Raw genomic sequence first — 15,237 nt, 5'->3', positions numbered from 1 at the left:
GAGGAATCGGTATAAATGCACGATTTCATGTGTCTGTACCCATCGCAGCTCTGTCCACTGAAAAGGCCTACAAGCAATGATACACCAAGCCTCATTCAATGGTGGGGTTAGCAAGGGTGTCTGCCACCTCCCGCCCTCCCGGCAGGCTTTTCTGTCACATTCCATTGCGGTCTCGCCACAGACCAGATATCTTTCATCTGCCTGCGCCTCCTTCCGCCGGGTAAGCGGAGCCCCCAACTCCTGCCACGCCTTAAGGAAGAGACCGCAGCGGCCGCCACCTCTGCTGCCGTTTACGCCCGGCGAAGCGCCGGAGACAAGACGCCGACAGGAAGAACCTGCATTGGCGGCGACCCTGAAGGCGGAGCTGGAACCGAAGCCGGAAACGGCGCCATGGGCGGGACCTCGGGCTCCTTTGTTTCTTATTGGAGCTCACCGCTGCCAGTCTCGGCCTCCTCCCTCCCGTCTTCACCTCTTCCGCGCAGGCAGTCAGTAGGTGGCGGGCAGGGGCCGGTAGGGGCGGACGGTCACTTCCGGGTGCGGGAAAAAAGCTGGGCCGCGGGAGGGGCCGGGAAGAGGGAGGAGGAGGAAGAGGAACCGACGGACGGCGGCGGCTGTAGGTTGTTCGGTGGCGGCGGCTCCGGCTCTCTTACGGGCGCACTATGGACAGCCAGGGCAGGAAGGTGGTGGTGTGCGACAACGGCACCGGGGTAAGCGCTTCGCGGGGAGGCTGCAGCGGCCACAGGCTCGGGCAGGGGATGAGCGAGGGGCGCGCGGGCCCTTGGCGCCCGGGGCTGCACCCCGGGGCCAAGGGGCCAGGGTCTCGCTTCCCGCCCCCGTGGGTGTGGCGCGCGAGAGGGTCGGGCCCCTTAGTTTCCCCGAGCCCGCCACTCCCGCAGCTCGGGGTCAGGACGGCGGGCGAGGCCGGCACTGGATGGGGTTCCCACCTGCTGCCCGGCCGGGGCCGGCCCCACGCTGGAGCCGTGGGATTCTGGCTAAAGGGCAGGAGGGGTAAAAGGCTGGGTTTGTGTGTTCCAAAAGGGCTCCATTCCCCAGGGTCGCCGGTGTGTAAAAAAGAGAAGGATCAAGAGGCCTTCCTCTTCCTGTATAGTTGAAGATACAGAACGGGAGGCAGGAAACGGGTTTAAAGAAAAAAGGGAAGTGCTGTCATGCAGTGAACCTCAGTCCTTTTGCAGTGTTTGTTGTTTTGTTTTCTTGTTTTTTGAGGGGAAGGGAGACCAGATCGGCAGCGCATCATTGACTTTTTGTTCTGCATGCTGGAAATTTGGCCCAGGTGCAGCCCCGCAGAGACCAGTGTGTTCTCCTGGTTGATCTTGCACCCTTTAAGGCCCAAGTGTTAATTCCACTAACCTTAGGGGAAGTTAATCAGTTTGGGTACCCCTCCTCCTTTTTTTCCTTACTTGCAGAATACAGGTAATGTTAGTATTTAAGATTCTAAAATGCAAATAATTGTAAAAATCTGAGTAAAACACTGATTTAGAAATTATTTGAAAGTTGTCTTTCAATCGCCCCCCCCACCCCTTTAAAAAAAATGTATTTTGGGCAGCAAAGTCAGCAAATTAGAAGATAGAAGTGTTACTTATTTTGGATGAGTTCTGTAGTGATCACTTTCCCCTACATTACAACAATTCCTAACCATCTTGGAGCTGCAGTATTTTGTGACTTTTATCCCCTTCCATAAATGTGATAGATGAATTAAAATAGATTTTATTTGAACTTTAAAGCCCTTTGGAAACTGGATTGTTGAGGGAAAAAAGAGCTGATATTCACTGCTATAATGCTGCCCTTGATTGAATTTGTTAGACTTTTACAAGCAATGATGATATTAGCTTTATCTGACCTAAGTTAAAAACGGATGAGAGTAAGAAGAGTGTTATCATTTAATGGGACATCCATAGAAAATGGAATAGTACTTAAAGAAAAGGAGGCAGGTCCACCACTATAGAAACATTTTTAAGATTGATTGTTAAGTTTAAAAAAAGTTTTACAGCAATTCCATTTATGTGTGTGTTCTTTATTAAAGATGTTTATGTGTCCACAAATGTATGTGTATATGAAAGTTTTGGCAGAATTCATAAGAAATGTATGTTCATAGTGGTTACCTGTGAGACTAGGGATAAGAGTGAGGTAAGGTGGGAAGGACTTCATCACCCTTCTGAACTATTGGAAAACTGTTCTTTGTTTTTTTAAGAAACCTGTATTGTTAAACTATCTTTAAATGAAATTAACTATAAACATGTATTACTTTTACAGTTAAAACTCAGTTAAAGGTGCTTTTTAAAAATTATTAGCCTGATTCCCACTGTAGTCTCAAATTGACCTCTAAATAAATGTAAATCTTTAAAAGTTGATGTTAATATATTTTGTTTTGTGAATATGTCAGCTTTTTTCTTTAGAAATTGAAGTCAGTTATGTTTTAGTGGATTCCTCCTCTTTGAAGGACAGTGAACCCTGTTTTTGTAGTATATGTTTTTTCATAATATTTAGGGTTTTTTTTTTTTCTTTTTTAAAAATATTTTCTTTTTGGCTGCACCGCATGCAGGATCTTAGTTCCCCGACCAGGGATCGAACCCACGCTCTCCGAGGTGGAAGCGTGGAGTATTAACCACTGGACAACTGGGGAAGTCCCATAATATTTAGTTTTTATGTTACTATTTCATTAGTTTATCTGTGTTAGAAAACTGATTGTATATTATTGATTAGTCTTATGTCTAATCCATAATTTAAGAATCTTGTTTCTTAAGACAAAAGATCAGTTACTATGACATAAATAGAAAAGTGTAGTTAATTCAAACAAAAACTTACATGTTTGGTGTTATGTTTCTAGTTACTTTAAAAATTTTATCCAGATTTTCTATAGGACATGGTAGACTTCGAATGAAGAAACAGCTCTGATGTGGTATGTAGTCATGAATGCTGTGATATTTCTGAAAATTTAGAGTATTAGGAACCACTTAGATTCTGTATTTCTTATGGTTATACTTCATAGTCATTTTGATTTTATTTAGGTACCTGAAGGTCTAATGATTCCTCTATGATTAAATAAAGAAGATATTAAAATTAAATTTCTAAAAACTTATGGGAATAGTTGTTACTCCAAAGCAATTTGCCTCTTACACATTTTAGGTGTTAAAATTATAGGTATTTGAGAACTTGATTTTTTTTTTTTAAATTTATTTATTTATGGCTGCGTTGGGTCTTTGTTGCAGTGCGTGGGCTTCTCATTGCGGTGGCTTCTCTTGTTGTGGAGCACGGGCTCTAGGCGCGCGGGCTTCAGTAGTTGTGGCACATGGGCTCTAGAGCGTAGGCTCAGTAGTTGTGGCGCACGGGCTTAGTTGCTCCATGGCATGTGGGATCTTCCCGGACCAGGGCTCGAACCCGTGTCCCCTGCATTGACAGGCGGATTCTTAACCACTGCACCACCAGGGAAGTCCCGAGAACTTGATTTTTTTAAGCCCCTCTGGCAGGCCCTAAATCGAATGCCCTAAGAGTAGGTGAGTTCTTGTGATCACCTGCCAGATGTTGATCCCGCTCTTCTTCCTCACTAGCTCCCAAGCTGACCACTGTCTCTTTTCCTCCTAGAGGAGGAAAAGCTCATCCATTTCCAGTACTTTATGCATTTCACCTTCATAACCATTCAAACCTAAAATGGAGCCTTGGTCCAAACCTGCACCTAAAATAGAGCTGCGGAAAGTGGCCAGATAGGTGAAAATGTGGAGATCTGCTTAGGCTTGGGTGCCTTTCAAGAGTTGGGCCTGGGCCCCTGGTGTTGTATATTCTTTTACCAAACTTGGGTGATTTCATCAACATTGAGTTAGTTCACCAACAGTGAAGACTTCTGGAGTGCCTACTGTGTGACTGGTATAATTTTTAGGGTCTAGTGATACAAAGTAGCTTATAGTGTTAGGTAATTATACTTTTACAATTCACATTTGTAGTATTATGGCCTTTATCAGGCTTATACAGATTTATATGATGAATTTAGGAGTGTTTGAATTAGAAACAAATCAGAAACAGGTTTGGTTTCACCCTATAAAATGCTTTGGAATAAATATAATAAATATTTTGGTGGTCTAAGATCAGAATAATCACTATGCAATTAAATTAATATGTCAATACCATCAATTTAAATTAATAAAGGAAAAATACAAATTAAATAAGCCCAAATGAGGCTTTATAAATCCCAGTTTATTTTTTGAGGGAGAAAGGTACTTTTAGAGCAAATGTAGATGAGCTTTTTTTTGTTGCTTGAAAGAACATTATATTGTTCATGTTCTTACCATTTGATGACTCAGTAGGAAGTAAGGGAGCCAGTTTAAACCACAGTGGTATGAAGAGGAAACTATATATGGTAAAATCTATTTCTTAAACACAGCCTTACTGCACACAATGAGAGAACTAAGCCACCAAGTCTTAAAATGATTGGAGTGGGGGGAGGTATCTCCAGGATTAAAAATGATACCAAACAAATAATTTAGAAAAGAATATTTTCTTTTTATTTTATTACATCGTGGTTTAGATCTTTTAAAAAATACTGACTTTTTACAAGAAAGCAAATGCCAGGTTGTCTGTTGGTTATATGTTATTGAGAAATAGATCATTGTAATTATATTCTTGTTATTATAACTATTAATGCTTTCACATTTGAAATAATGTAAAATAGTGCAGCACTTGCCATTTTGACCAAACACTAGTATCCTGTAGTAATGCTAGCACTGGATTACTATGGCAGCATCTACTTCCAATAAGCTACTGCTTAAGCAGAATAAATGATTTCATTAATAAGTGATTGGTATCTTTAATTTGAACTGAAAGCCAAATTTCCATTTTTTATAAAGCACAGGAATAGTAGTTTACAATTATTTTTATAGTTTCAGGAGTTCTTAATTTTTTGTCGTCTTACCTCAGGCACTTGGCAAATATTTTGTCCCGTGAAGTATGCTCAGACAAGAATTTCAACATGCAAACTACCCATCTATAATTGTTCAAATTATAATCAGTAAACACTGAGTGATGTGATTGTGGATTTACCGTGTTGCGTGTTTCCCAGTGTGTGTGGCTCAGAGTGAGGGGAGGCACGCCAACCTTCGCAGCCTCCTCCCTGCGCCAGGACTTGGCTTACACCCCATCCCAGGCTCCTGCGCCCACCTTTACCTTAGGCTCTGATTTCTCACTTAAATCATTTGTTTACATTTAATATGCTAAAAATGCCCTTACAAACTTGTAGGTTCTTTTTTCATTCATTCTGTCATTTTCTTTAAGAACATTTATACCCATGTGAGCATGTTCATTCTGGTGAATGGACACTTTTGACCCACCCGGTGTCCTTATCTGTTCATTATGTTAATACATAAGAATTTAATGTCTGCATTGTATTTGCTTTCTATATTTGGAACATATGTATGTATGAATTATGACTAAAGCTGGTGATCATGACAAATTTTATTTATGTAGAAATTTGGATATGGTGGGGTAATGAGAAGAGATTCTCTGGTTTTGCATCTGATTTCAGTTCACGTCAAGTGAGCTGGCTTTTGACTTAAGGACAAAAGCGAGTTTGATTTAGAAGAGAAGAGTGTGAGAGGTTTTCTCATTTTCTTTTAATTTGAATAGACTAGATAATATTCTTTTCCTCTGTGGCAGTTGTCACTCCAACTCTTTCTGGGTCCCATTGATAAATTACTTGGGAAGACACTGTGGAAGAATGGACTAGCATTTCTGAATTCTGTTGAACACTTTCTTAGGGTGCGAAGTGTATTGCTCTTTACTATCAACCACTATTCAGATGGAGAGAGAGGTATGAGCAAGCAGGTAATCTGTTGCATATGCCATCATATCACAGTAACTTCTGCCTTGGAAGGTAATCCAGTAAGAATTGTATCGTAGTGTTAGAAATGGGTATGTGGCTGAATGGTAAACTGAGCAGGACTAGGTTTTGTGAGTTTGGAAGAAAACCTGTCTGAGCAGTATGTTTTCTGTAGGTTCTAAGATGTAAACGTGAACTGAGGAGATAGGAATTCAGGTGGTATTGGAAATATGCAATTTTTAAATTTTAGGCAGATTTTTCATACCAGTAGCTTTAGTCTGCTAAAGACATGACTTCAACATATTTTTAAGAGCTCTATTTATAAAAGACTTGAAATTATGCATGGCAGAATGTTCTAGGCTATTTATAATTAAATAATTAAATCATTTCCAACAAGATTGTCTTTGCAGTAGAAAAATTTTATGTTTTGGAGGGTTAGTCAGAAGTCAGTGAGTTTCAGGTAGTTGCTAACCTTTACCACTATCAAACAAAACAGTTCCTTGGATGTAACAGCTTTCTGTCCTCTTTTGTGTTATTACTATCATGCGTCACATTCAGATACTGTTTTTCTCCTTAATTCTTCTAAGAGAATATGGTACCTGAAGCCAGGGAACAATAGACTTTCTCAATATTAAACATATTCTCTAGGTTAAAATAATCATAGTATCATATGCGTCAACAGCAAAACTTCTAATATTTATTGATCAGTTAAATAATATGCATTTAGTATGTGTCAGACACTGTTCTAGGTGCTTGGGATTCATCAGTAGACACAAAAATCCTTGCACAGTGTACCATACATTGAATAAAGGCTTGTTGAGGGAGAGGGTAGAGACTGATTGCATTTCCTTTCTTTTATAGCTTCTTCCTCCCACCCTGAAGTTTTAAACTGCCTTTTCCTTGTAATGGCTGCTCTTAAAAATAAGACTAAACAGACTGTATTATTGGTATAAGAATTAAAAACCCTTGGTTCTATTTTCAGTTTTACTGTACATGGTTAAATCTCCTAGTATATCAGTTTCTTATTCATAAAATGGAAGTATTATTAGAATCAGTGATATGTCCTCATTGGAGAAGTACACTATCTGAATATGAAATTATGTCATTTGGTATTACTGAATACGTTTGTCTAAATATAAAGATGTAAATAGCCCAAAACGCCTAATAAATGTTTATTTTATCTTGATGCTAGTCCAGATGCCATTTGATTTTCCCATTTGCAAAAATGGGGCTGCTTAAGTGAATTGCCAGACATGAATGAAAAGCTGCTTTAGTTCTGTTCATTTTCTGACATTTCTCTTTTAAAAATCCTTAGCATTTGTTGAGTGAATTTGTCCCTTCCCCGCTGTGCATCAAGGCAGTGGGCTGCAGCATGAAGTGCTCAGCTTAGCTCCCTGTGGTGGGGAGACCTAGGCATTAAATAAGCAGTTAACCAGTAAGGAAATGGGAACTCTGGTAGTAGTGCCATAAAGGAAATAAATGGAGGATATGATAGATGGGGTGACTACTTTGGGTAATTTGAAAGCAACAAAAGTTTAAAATATTGTATAAATGCAAAGCGGTACTTTTCAGATACAGTTTTTAAAAGGATAATATCATAAATACCTTGACACTAACCCACTTTTACTGTTCTTTTCCAGTTTGTGAAGTGTGGATATGCAGGCTCTAACTTTCCAGAACACATCTTCCCAGCTTTGGTTGGAAGACCTATTATCAGATCAACCACCAAAGTGGGAAACATTGAAATCAAGGTAATATTTTATTTATTGATAAATGAGGAGCAAAACCTGTGAGGTGTTCTTTGAATTAAGTAGTTTTAAAATGTGATGCCTTGAAAAGCAAAGGAGGGCCGAATTTCTTATATTTAAAATTTTTATCAACACCTGAAGAAAGGCACCAGAAACTGAAGTTAATTTCATCTGACTTTAAGTATAGCTTGATGCCATTACTCTCTGAATGAAGTAAAATACTTAGTAAGATTTTTATGTTGATGTGAATACTATATTAGTGACTTAAAGTCCTATTACCTAATATAATTTTTAAAAGAAATCAGCCTGGTATTTTTATGTCTTTCAGTTCTATATATTTTTCTATGTTAGTGTCTCTTTGGGACCTAAGATTTTTCCTTCCCATGTTCTCATGGCCTGATCCCCCTACATTTTTATATAGCTAGTCAGGAAACACAGGATATAAATCTTATTGGTTCTTCTTTTCACCAGTATAACTAATTTCCATAGTGTGCAGGAGGAAGCTGTGCAAGTCTTTATTTGGCCTTGTATTTATCTTAGCACGAGGAGAGGGGAGGGAATATTGTCATTGCCTACCTACTGTACTTAACATGAGAGACTGGATGTTAAGGGTGATAGATTTTTATCTTCTATTAAAGGGTTGAAAATCAAGTGGGAGTTACAATATTGTAGAAGAAAAAGAACAATTAAAAGTCAGTGGTCACCAGTTGACTTAAATTTTTCAGGTGGCCTAGGGATCAGGTTATACAAAATGCAGTAGCATTTAGGGGCCCTTTTACTGAATCATTTGTGAACAGACTAGCATTGTTGGTCCTATCTGGACAGTCCTTGGCAAGACTTCACTGAATTGTTAGTATGTGAGTTAGCATGTGCCTCTCTGGAACGTTTATTTGAGATGTCTAGGAAGGCGGTAATAGGTGGTAGAAGTTTGCTACTTGGTGGCTCTCTGCTGTTGGGACTAGAGAATTGAATTACACAATGAATAAAAATACAAACTGAAACTTAGGTTCTGTGTTAATTTTTTAAAGACTTAAAAGAGTGAATGATTCTGGCCTCTGTTTCGTTATGTTACAATCAGAAGGGATACTCAATATGAGAGGTTTTTTGTTTTTGTTTTGGGGTTTTTTTTAGGGTCTTTTGGGAATTTTATGGAATTCTGTATTCTCTTTTTGTAAACTCCTTTCGTTCTGATTGAATTCAATCTTAAATGAACTCAACTTAAAATTTAGCTAATAATAGTGATAAGGATAAACTTTTTAATGATGTTGGAAGTCACACTTTTATTCAGTATCAGCCTTTTAAAGAAGAATGGCTTTTTTATATACTTTATGGATAATAACATTTTTGAGGTATTAAGACACATCACATATAGCTATTTTTATTGACCAGCATAGTCACAATAATTACCACTTTCTTGCTTTTTAAGGCCAAGTGATAGAAATGAAACTAGATGATATTCTAGTAAGACATTTTTGCTAAGGAATTCCCCAGTAGCATTTGCTTGTACGGTTTGTCAGTCTGTGTTCGGTTGGCTCACTTCTGTTCAATCTGCTTAATCTTTTAAGTCTTTCAAGTTAATTTGTTCTTCCAGTAGAAAACAGTGAAAGAAAACAGACCTGTGTCAAATTTAACTTGACTACTAGAGCTTGGAAAGTCAACTCTAAATACCCTTTACCTACTCAGCTAGACCTTTTCTGCTATTTATTTTCCTTAATTAAGGTTCTTAAATTCAGTAATGAATTAAAGAAATTTGACTTTTTTGGAATTCTATGCCTAGGGGATTGATTTATACTTTTTGTGTCTTGTTAGCTAAAATGTGGTAGACTGAAAACTGGAAATTTAAATTGTTTAATGAGTTTATTTTCATTCAGGAGTAATAACTGTCCATGCTAATTCGGCCCTAATTTTTAACTCCGTAAACTGTAGTAGTACTGCATCTGACCTCGACCTAATTTGTCTCTATTGCTTGTATGTTTAAAAATTTCAGTGAGGATTTTATTTAGGCCTTTTCTGACTCTTACTTCTACCTTCTCTCTCTTCACCTTTCTTGACCTGTTGAAGTAGAATAACAAAAAGATGGTAAGTGAGGTTACACACATGCTCTCTGTTTGTTTTCCACTTTTGCTTGGTGGGACAGTAGTTGTTGTTTTGTGTCCCTTTGGTATTGGGGAGGGGGGTAATTCCATATTTTAATTTTTAAGTACTTTGATTTTTAACCTTTTTCATTGCTTCAATTTGGTAGCAACTAATTAAGTCCTATACTTTCCTGATTGCATACAATGGACCAAATCAGAACTAATTACTAACATAGTTTTAAATTGTTTTCCTTGTGTTTTTTGTAGATGAATGTTACGATTAAAATGGAATGTGGTGTGCATTATATTAGAAACCAAGTGGCTTTATTTAGCCACTTGTGTGATCCAGAAAATTGGGGTGAAGTTGTTGCATTTGGATAAATCCACTTTATTGACCATTTAAATTGAACACTGCCTGTCACAGCCTCTATATATATGTGTATATATTTGCATCCAGTATAGTATCATATGTGTATTTAATAAACTGAGTAAAATTTTCATGTGCAAATGAACTATAAACAGTAAAGGGGGAGAAAAAGAGATTGACTTGTTTCCGATATTATCTTTATCGATGAGCAGATTTTGCATTGATCTGAGTATAAATAAGAAAAAGGTGGAAGTCTTGTAAGACTTTCGCATAAACAATAGATTCTTCCTCTAAATAAATACCATTGTGAGGCACCTTTTCCTTTTGAACTAGAACTAGGCGCATCCCAGGCAGTTGACTCTTTTATCATATTTTTCTGTGATAGTCAAAGTGCTTTCTGTAGTAGATATTTTCAAGTTTGTTTGTTTTTAATATTATTTGTAAGCAGCTTTGACAGAGATTAATATCAGACCTTTCTTTCTAGTGATATGTATTTTAACTAGTAACAGTAACTTTGTGAAGTTTTCTTTTGAATAAACAAAAGCATTTAAAAGTGGAAATTCCTACATTTATCCTAAATCAAAGGTCATGCGTTTGTCTTAAAATCTGAAGGAGATTAAGAAAAAAGTGTACTTGTAGAGAACAGTGTAGGCTTAATTAAGTGTTTTTTATGAAATTTTGTTCTAGGAATTTAATTGTGGTTTTAAAGTATATTTGCTCTACTTTTAACTTAAGGTGACATTGTTCAGAATGATTCTTGGCAAATCTCATCTACACTGCCTGCTTTTCATAAAATATAAATGCCTTTAAAACGGCATCTCAGACAGTTACCGTAATTTTTCATTCTTTCAGGTAATAGGTGATGGTTTAGGCTTGAGGTCCAATGATGAGGTGGGTGGTAAAAAACTAAGGCCTGATCTGATGGCTTATAATTTTGGTCTTGGAGATGCGGGCAAGTTACATAAAGCTTTTAGCATTTGGGGGTTTTGGAAGTTAAAACGTTCTAAGGAAAACTATATGTTTTAGGATTTTTTGAAATAAAATTTTAGATATGGATACATTTTTAAATTAGGTAGCTTGAGTTAGTCAAGACTATTTGCACTAATTTGATAAGTTAATACTCGTTTTCTTCCATTTTAAATGTCCTCTTTGTTCAGAGGGATGGTAAGATACTCAATGCCAGATGTTTTTTTCAGTTAATTATTTATGGTATGTGTGCCCTAGAAGTAGATCCATGACACTTTTATTTTGAGTTGGCATTAGATCAGACATATGTAAGCCCCTATTCTTGCATGGAATAAAAACTAAACAGTCTGATGAAATCAGACCAGACTTACACTAAATTTGTTGAAATGTAGTTGTGAATATATATCGATGATATAAACCATCTAATTATCTGATCTATTATTACCTTGTATAACACAAAGAAAGATATATTCTAGAAGAAAGTAACAAAATTGTATATTAAGTTATATTGATGGCCAAAAGTAATATATGTACTTGGGGGTATAAATTCCTAACATTTTATTAAGAAGTGTTTAGAATACACGGCAAAGTTGAAGGAATTTTGCAGTGAAACCCATACATCCATCACCTAGATTCTGATATTACTGTTTACTATACTGATATATCACATATCTATCCATTTATCCATCTGTCAGTCCATCAGTGTATCTTGTCTTTTGATGTATTTGAAATTATCAGTATACTTCTCCATAAGTAATTCAACAAATGCATGTCAGTTACTAGAGTTCACAAATATAGATTTTTAGTTTTGCATTTTCCTATCAGATGATTCTAAATAGTTAATATTTAAGCAATTTGAGTGTTAAGTTGTGGTAAATTAACTTTATACAAAATTAGTTGCAACAGAAAAGTTTTAGTGAACATTTCTAGCATGTGCTTTAACTTTGTTTTTCCTTTTTGTTGTTGCTTTCAGTGGATTTTCCAGAAATCTATTTGTTTTTTTTTTTATTGTTGTTGTTTTTAGAGTCTTCACCCTTGTTTATCTCTTCTTTTTTTTAATTGTTATTTTTAAAAGTTTTAAAGTCATATATGTATTTAAACCTCTGTTTTAAAATATCTTAAGGTCTTATAGCAAATAGTAGCTATTTCTGATACTAGGGTTTTTTTTTTTAATTGAATTCATCAGTATATGTAGAAATCAAGATTATTTAGTATTTTGACTAGCCGATTTCTAAAATAAGTTTAAATTCTGGGACATCATTAGCCTTATTATACACACAAAATTTGACTTTTGAAATGTGGGTCATCTTAAGTATGCTGTCATTGGATACAAGACTTGTGAGTATTCTGCTTTGTGTATAATAGCATAGTTTTCCAGTATTATACTTTAAGATTGAAGATGTTGCTCATGAGATAATTTTAAAGAAGAATTGCTTCTCTTTGTCTTAATTTTTTGTATCTCTACAAATTATCATTCATCTTGGTGAGGCATATATTGAAACTTAATTTCAATTCTAATTGAGGCATATATAGGTAGAAGTTTGTGAAATTTACAAGTTATGTGGTGCATATGTCCATTCTTATAGTGTAATAAAAAATCCTTTTATTTTTTGCATCTCATTATGCTTTATAGTACTTACACTTATCATTTGGATATTTAGTACAAAGAAATGTGCTGCATGCATTGAGCATTTTTCTACAAGTTTTTTTTTTCCCTGATGTGCTATCTCACATATCACAGGCCTTATTTTTTGAACATTTGAGCAAAAGAAACAGATGAAACCTCATACAAAACCCTCCAAAATATGAAAATGTGGGGTTTATTTGTGCTAATGCTCTTCTTTTGGAAACATATGTATTTAAGGTAAGGTCAATTTATTGATTTAAACCACGTTGTACATAAAAATTTACTAGTCATGATTAAGATTTGCAAGGCATTGTTCATGAAAGAAAAGATCTTTTTAACTTGTGGAATGAAGAACTTTGTCTGAAAGTGCCAGAAAGATTAAAATTAATTATTCCCAAGTTTTCCAAAATATTATGGGAGGATAATTTTCTGAAGGTATTTTATACAAAAATTTGGTCTAAAGCTTTGATATTATAATTTTCTAGGATCTTATGGTTGGTGATGAGGCAAGTGAATTACGCTCAATGTTAGAAGTTAATTACCCAATGGAAAATGGCATAGTACGAAATTGGGATGATATGAAACACCTGTGGGACTATACATTTGGACCAGAGAAACTTAACATAGATACCAGGAATTGTAAAATCTTGCTCACAGAACCTCCTATGAACCCAACCAAAAACAGAGAGAAGATTGTAGAGGTAAGTTTTTAGATGTGTTGCGCATATATGTGTTTCTGTGATGTGATGTTAAAGCACATGTTTTTTTCTTTTATCTTACCGTTGTCCTTAAGAATAAAGGGAATAAGAATAATTGTTATTTTCTCCCAGATCCTATTTATTGAGCACCTAACTATGTTAGTCATTACTTATAAGTAGAATATACCAGTAAACAAAGCGAAGTCCTGCTGCTGTGGAGTTTATCCTCTAGCAGGGGAAAACAGACCAAAAGAGCAAAAAGTGAGTTAATTGAATGGTTTGTTAGAAGATAATAGATGCTGAAGGGAAAAAAAGAGTAGGTTAAGGGGGATGGGGAATGTAGGGAGTCTGCGTTTTTCATAGAATGTGGTAGTATGTGTCTGTGAGAAGGTGATATTTAAACAAAGGGAGTTAGCCAGAATATATTTGGGAAGAGCATTCCAGGCAAAGGGAGTAGCCAGTGTAAAGGTCTTGAAATGGGAGCAGGCCCGGCATATTAGAGAGTCAGCAAGGAAGCCAGTGTGGGAGAGCAATAGGAGACAAGGTGGGAGAAGTAATGGGGCAATCTAGGGCCGTGTAGGCTCTAATAGGGAATTAGATTTAAACTCCAAGTGAAATGTAGAGCTATTACAAGGAAGGGACATGCTCAGATTTAGGTTCCTGTGGCTGCTGTGTTGAATGTAGATAGAACATAAGGAGTCAAGGGTACAAGAGAGACCAGTTTGGAGACTTTTTCAATTACCTAAGCACAAGATAATGATGGTTAGGATTAGGGGTAGTAGCAGAGAAGGTAATGAGAAGTGACCAGATTGTGGCTCTGTTTTGAAGGTAGGGCCAAAATATATTCTGATTTCTTAGGTGTAGGTAATAGAGGGATAACTGCAAAGATTTCGCTTGAGTAACTGGAGGATGGGGAAAGACTGAGATAGTAGAACAGGATTTGGGAGGGAAATGGATCAGGAGCTCAGTTTTGGACGTGTTAGGTCTTCATTAGACATCCAAGCAAAAATGTCAAGTAGATGGTTATTAAGATCAAGTTCAGGAGGGAAGTCTGGGACTGGAGATAAAAACTTGGGAGAGGGCTTCCCTGGTGGCGCAGTGGTTGAGAATCTGCCTGCCAATGCAGGGGACATGGGTTCGAGCCCTGGTCTGGGAAGATCCCACATGCCGCGGAGCAACTGGGCCCGTGAGCCACAACTACTGAGCCTGAGCGTCTGGAGCCTCTTCTCCGCAACAAGAGAGGCCGCGATAGTGAGAGGCCCGCGCACCGCGATGAAGAGTGGCCCCCACTCGCCACAACTGGAGAAAGCCCTCACACAGAAACGAAGACCCAACACAGCCAAAAATAAACATAATAAATAAATAATAAATAAAAATTAAAAAAAAAACAAAAAAAAAACTTGGGAGAGTCATGAGGATGTAGATAATATGGTTCACCAAAGAAGTGATAGTAGACAGAGGTGAGAAAGCTGAGGGCCAGGGAGATAGGGGAGAGCTGGGAATGGAGGTTGAAACGGCTAATGAGGTAGGCAGTTAACAGAGAGCAAAAAGTCTACATTCTTAATAGTTTAGATAGGTAACTTTTCAAGGTTGTCTCTCATTTTGTTATATATGAGATAGAAACTTTTAATTGCTTTGTATTTTAGTAGCTTTCCAGATACTACTTAATGTAAATATCTTGTTTTACTCAGTGGCTATGTTTAGATGTTGATGGAAATTTTGGAAGAGATTGAGAATTTTTATATTAAGTGTTTTAAAATTTTGAGATCATGGTTTTAGCTACAGAATCCATATCATTTCTTATGGTTCGTATTTTATTACTTTTTTCCCCTAGCCACCCCTAAAACTATGAAAGATGGGCTTTATTGTATTAGCTCATATTTTAATTGCATTTTACACTTTCTGAATGGTTTACAATCACTAATACTTTGT

At 37.0% G+C, this 15,237-nt stretch overlaps 1 protein-coding gene across 1 annotated transcript in view; it reads left to right on the top strand.

Moving 5' to 3' along the window:
- The first annotated feature begins 493 nt into the window (after positions 1-493).
- Positions 494-15,237, top strand: part of ACTR2 (actin related protein 2) — a 36,849-nt gene continuing 22,105 nt past the window's right edge. The window contains exons 1-3 of the mRNA XM_007189754.2: positions 494-707; positions 7,465-7,575; positions 13,093-13,308. Coding sequence (XP_007189816.1) covers positions 660-707; positions 7,465-7,575; positions 13,093-13,308 — 375 coding nt within the window. The 5' untranslated portion in view covers positions 494-659. The remainder of the gene's footprint in view (positions 708-7,464; positions 7,576-13,092; positions 13,309-15,237) is intronic.

The sequence above is a fragment of the Balaenoptera acutorostrata genome, chromosome 12 (genome assembly GCF_949987535.1).
Source record: "Balaenoptera acutorostrata chromosome 12, mBalAcu1.1, whole genome shotgun sequence".
Lineage (NCBI taxonomy): Eukaryota > Metazoa > Chordata > Mammalia > Artiodactyla > Balaenopteridae > Balaenoptera > Balaenoptera acutorostrata.
Note: the sequence above shows the minus strand (reverse complement) of the source record. Positions and strands in the feature narration are given on the sequence as shown.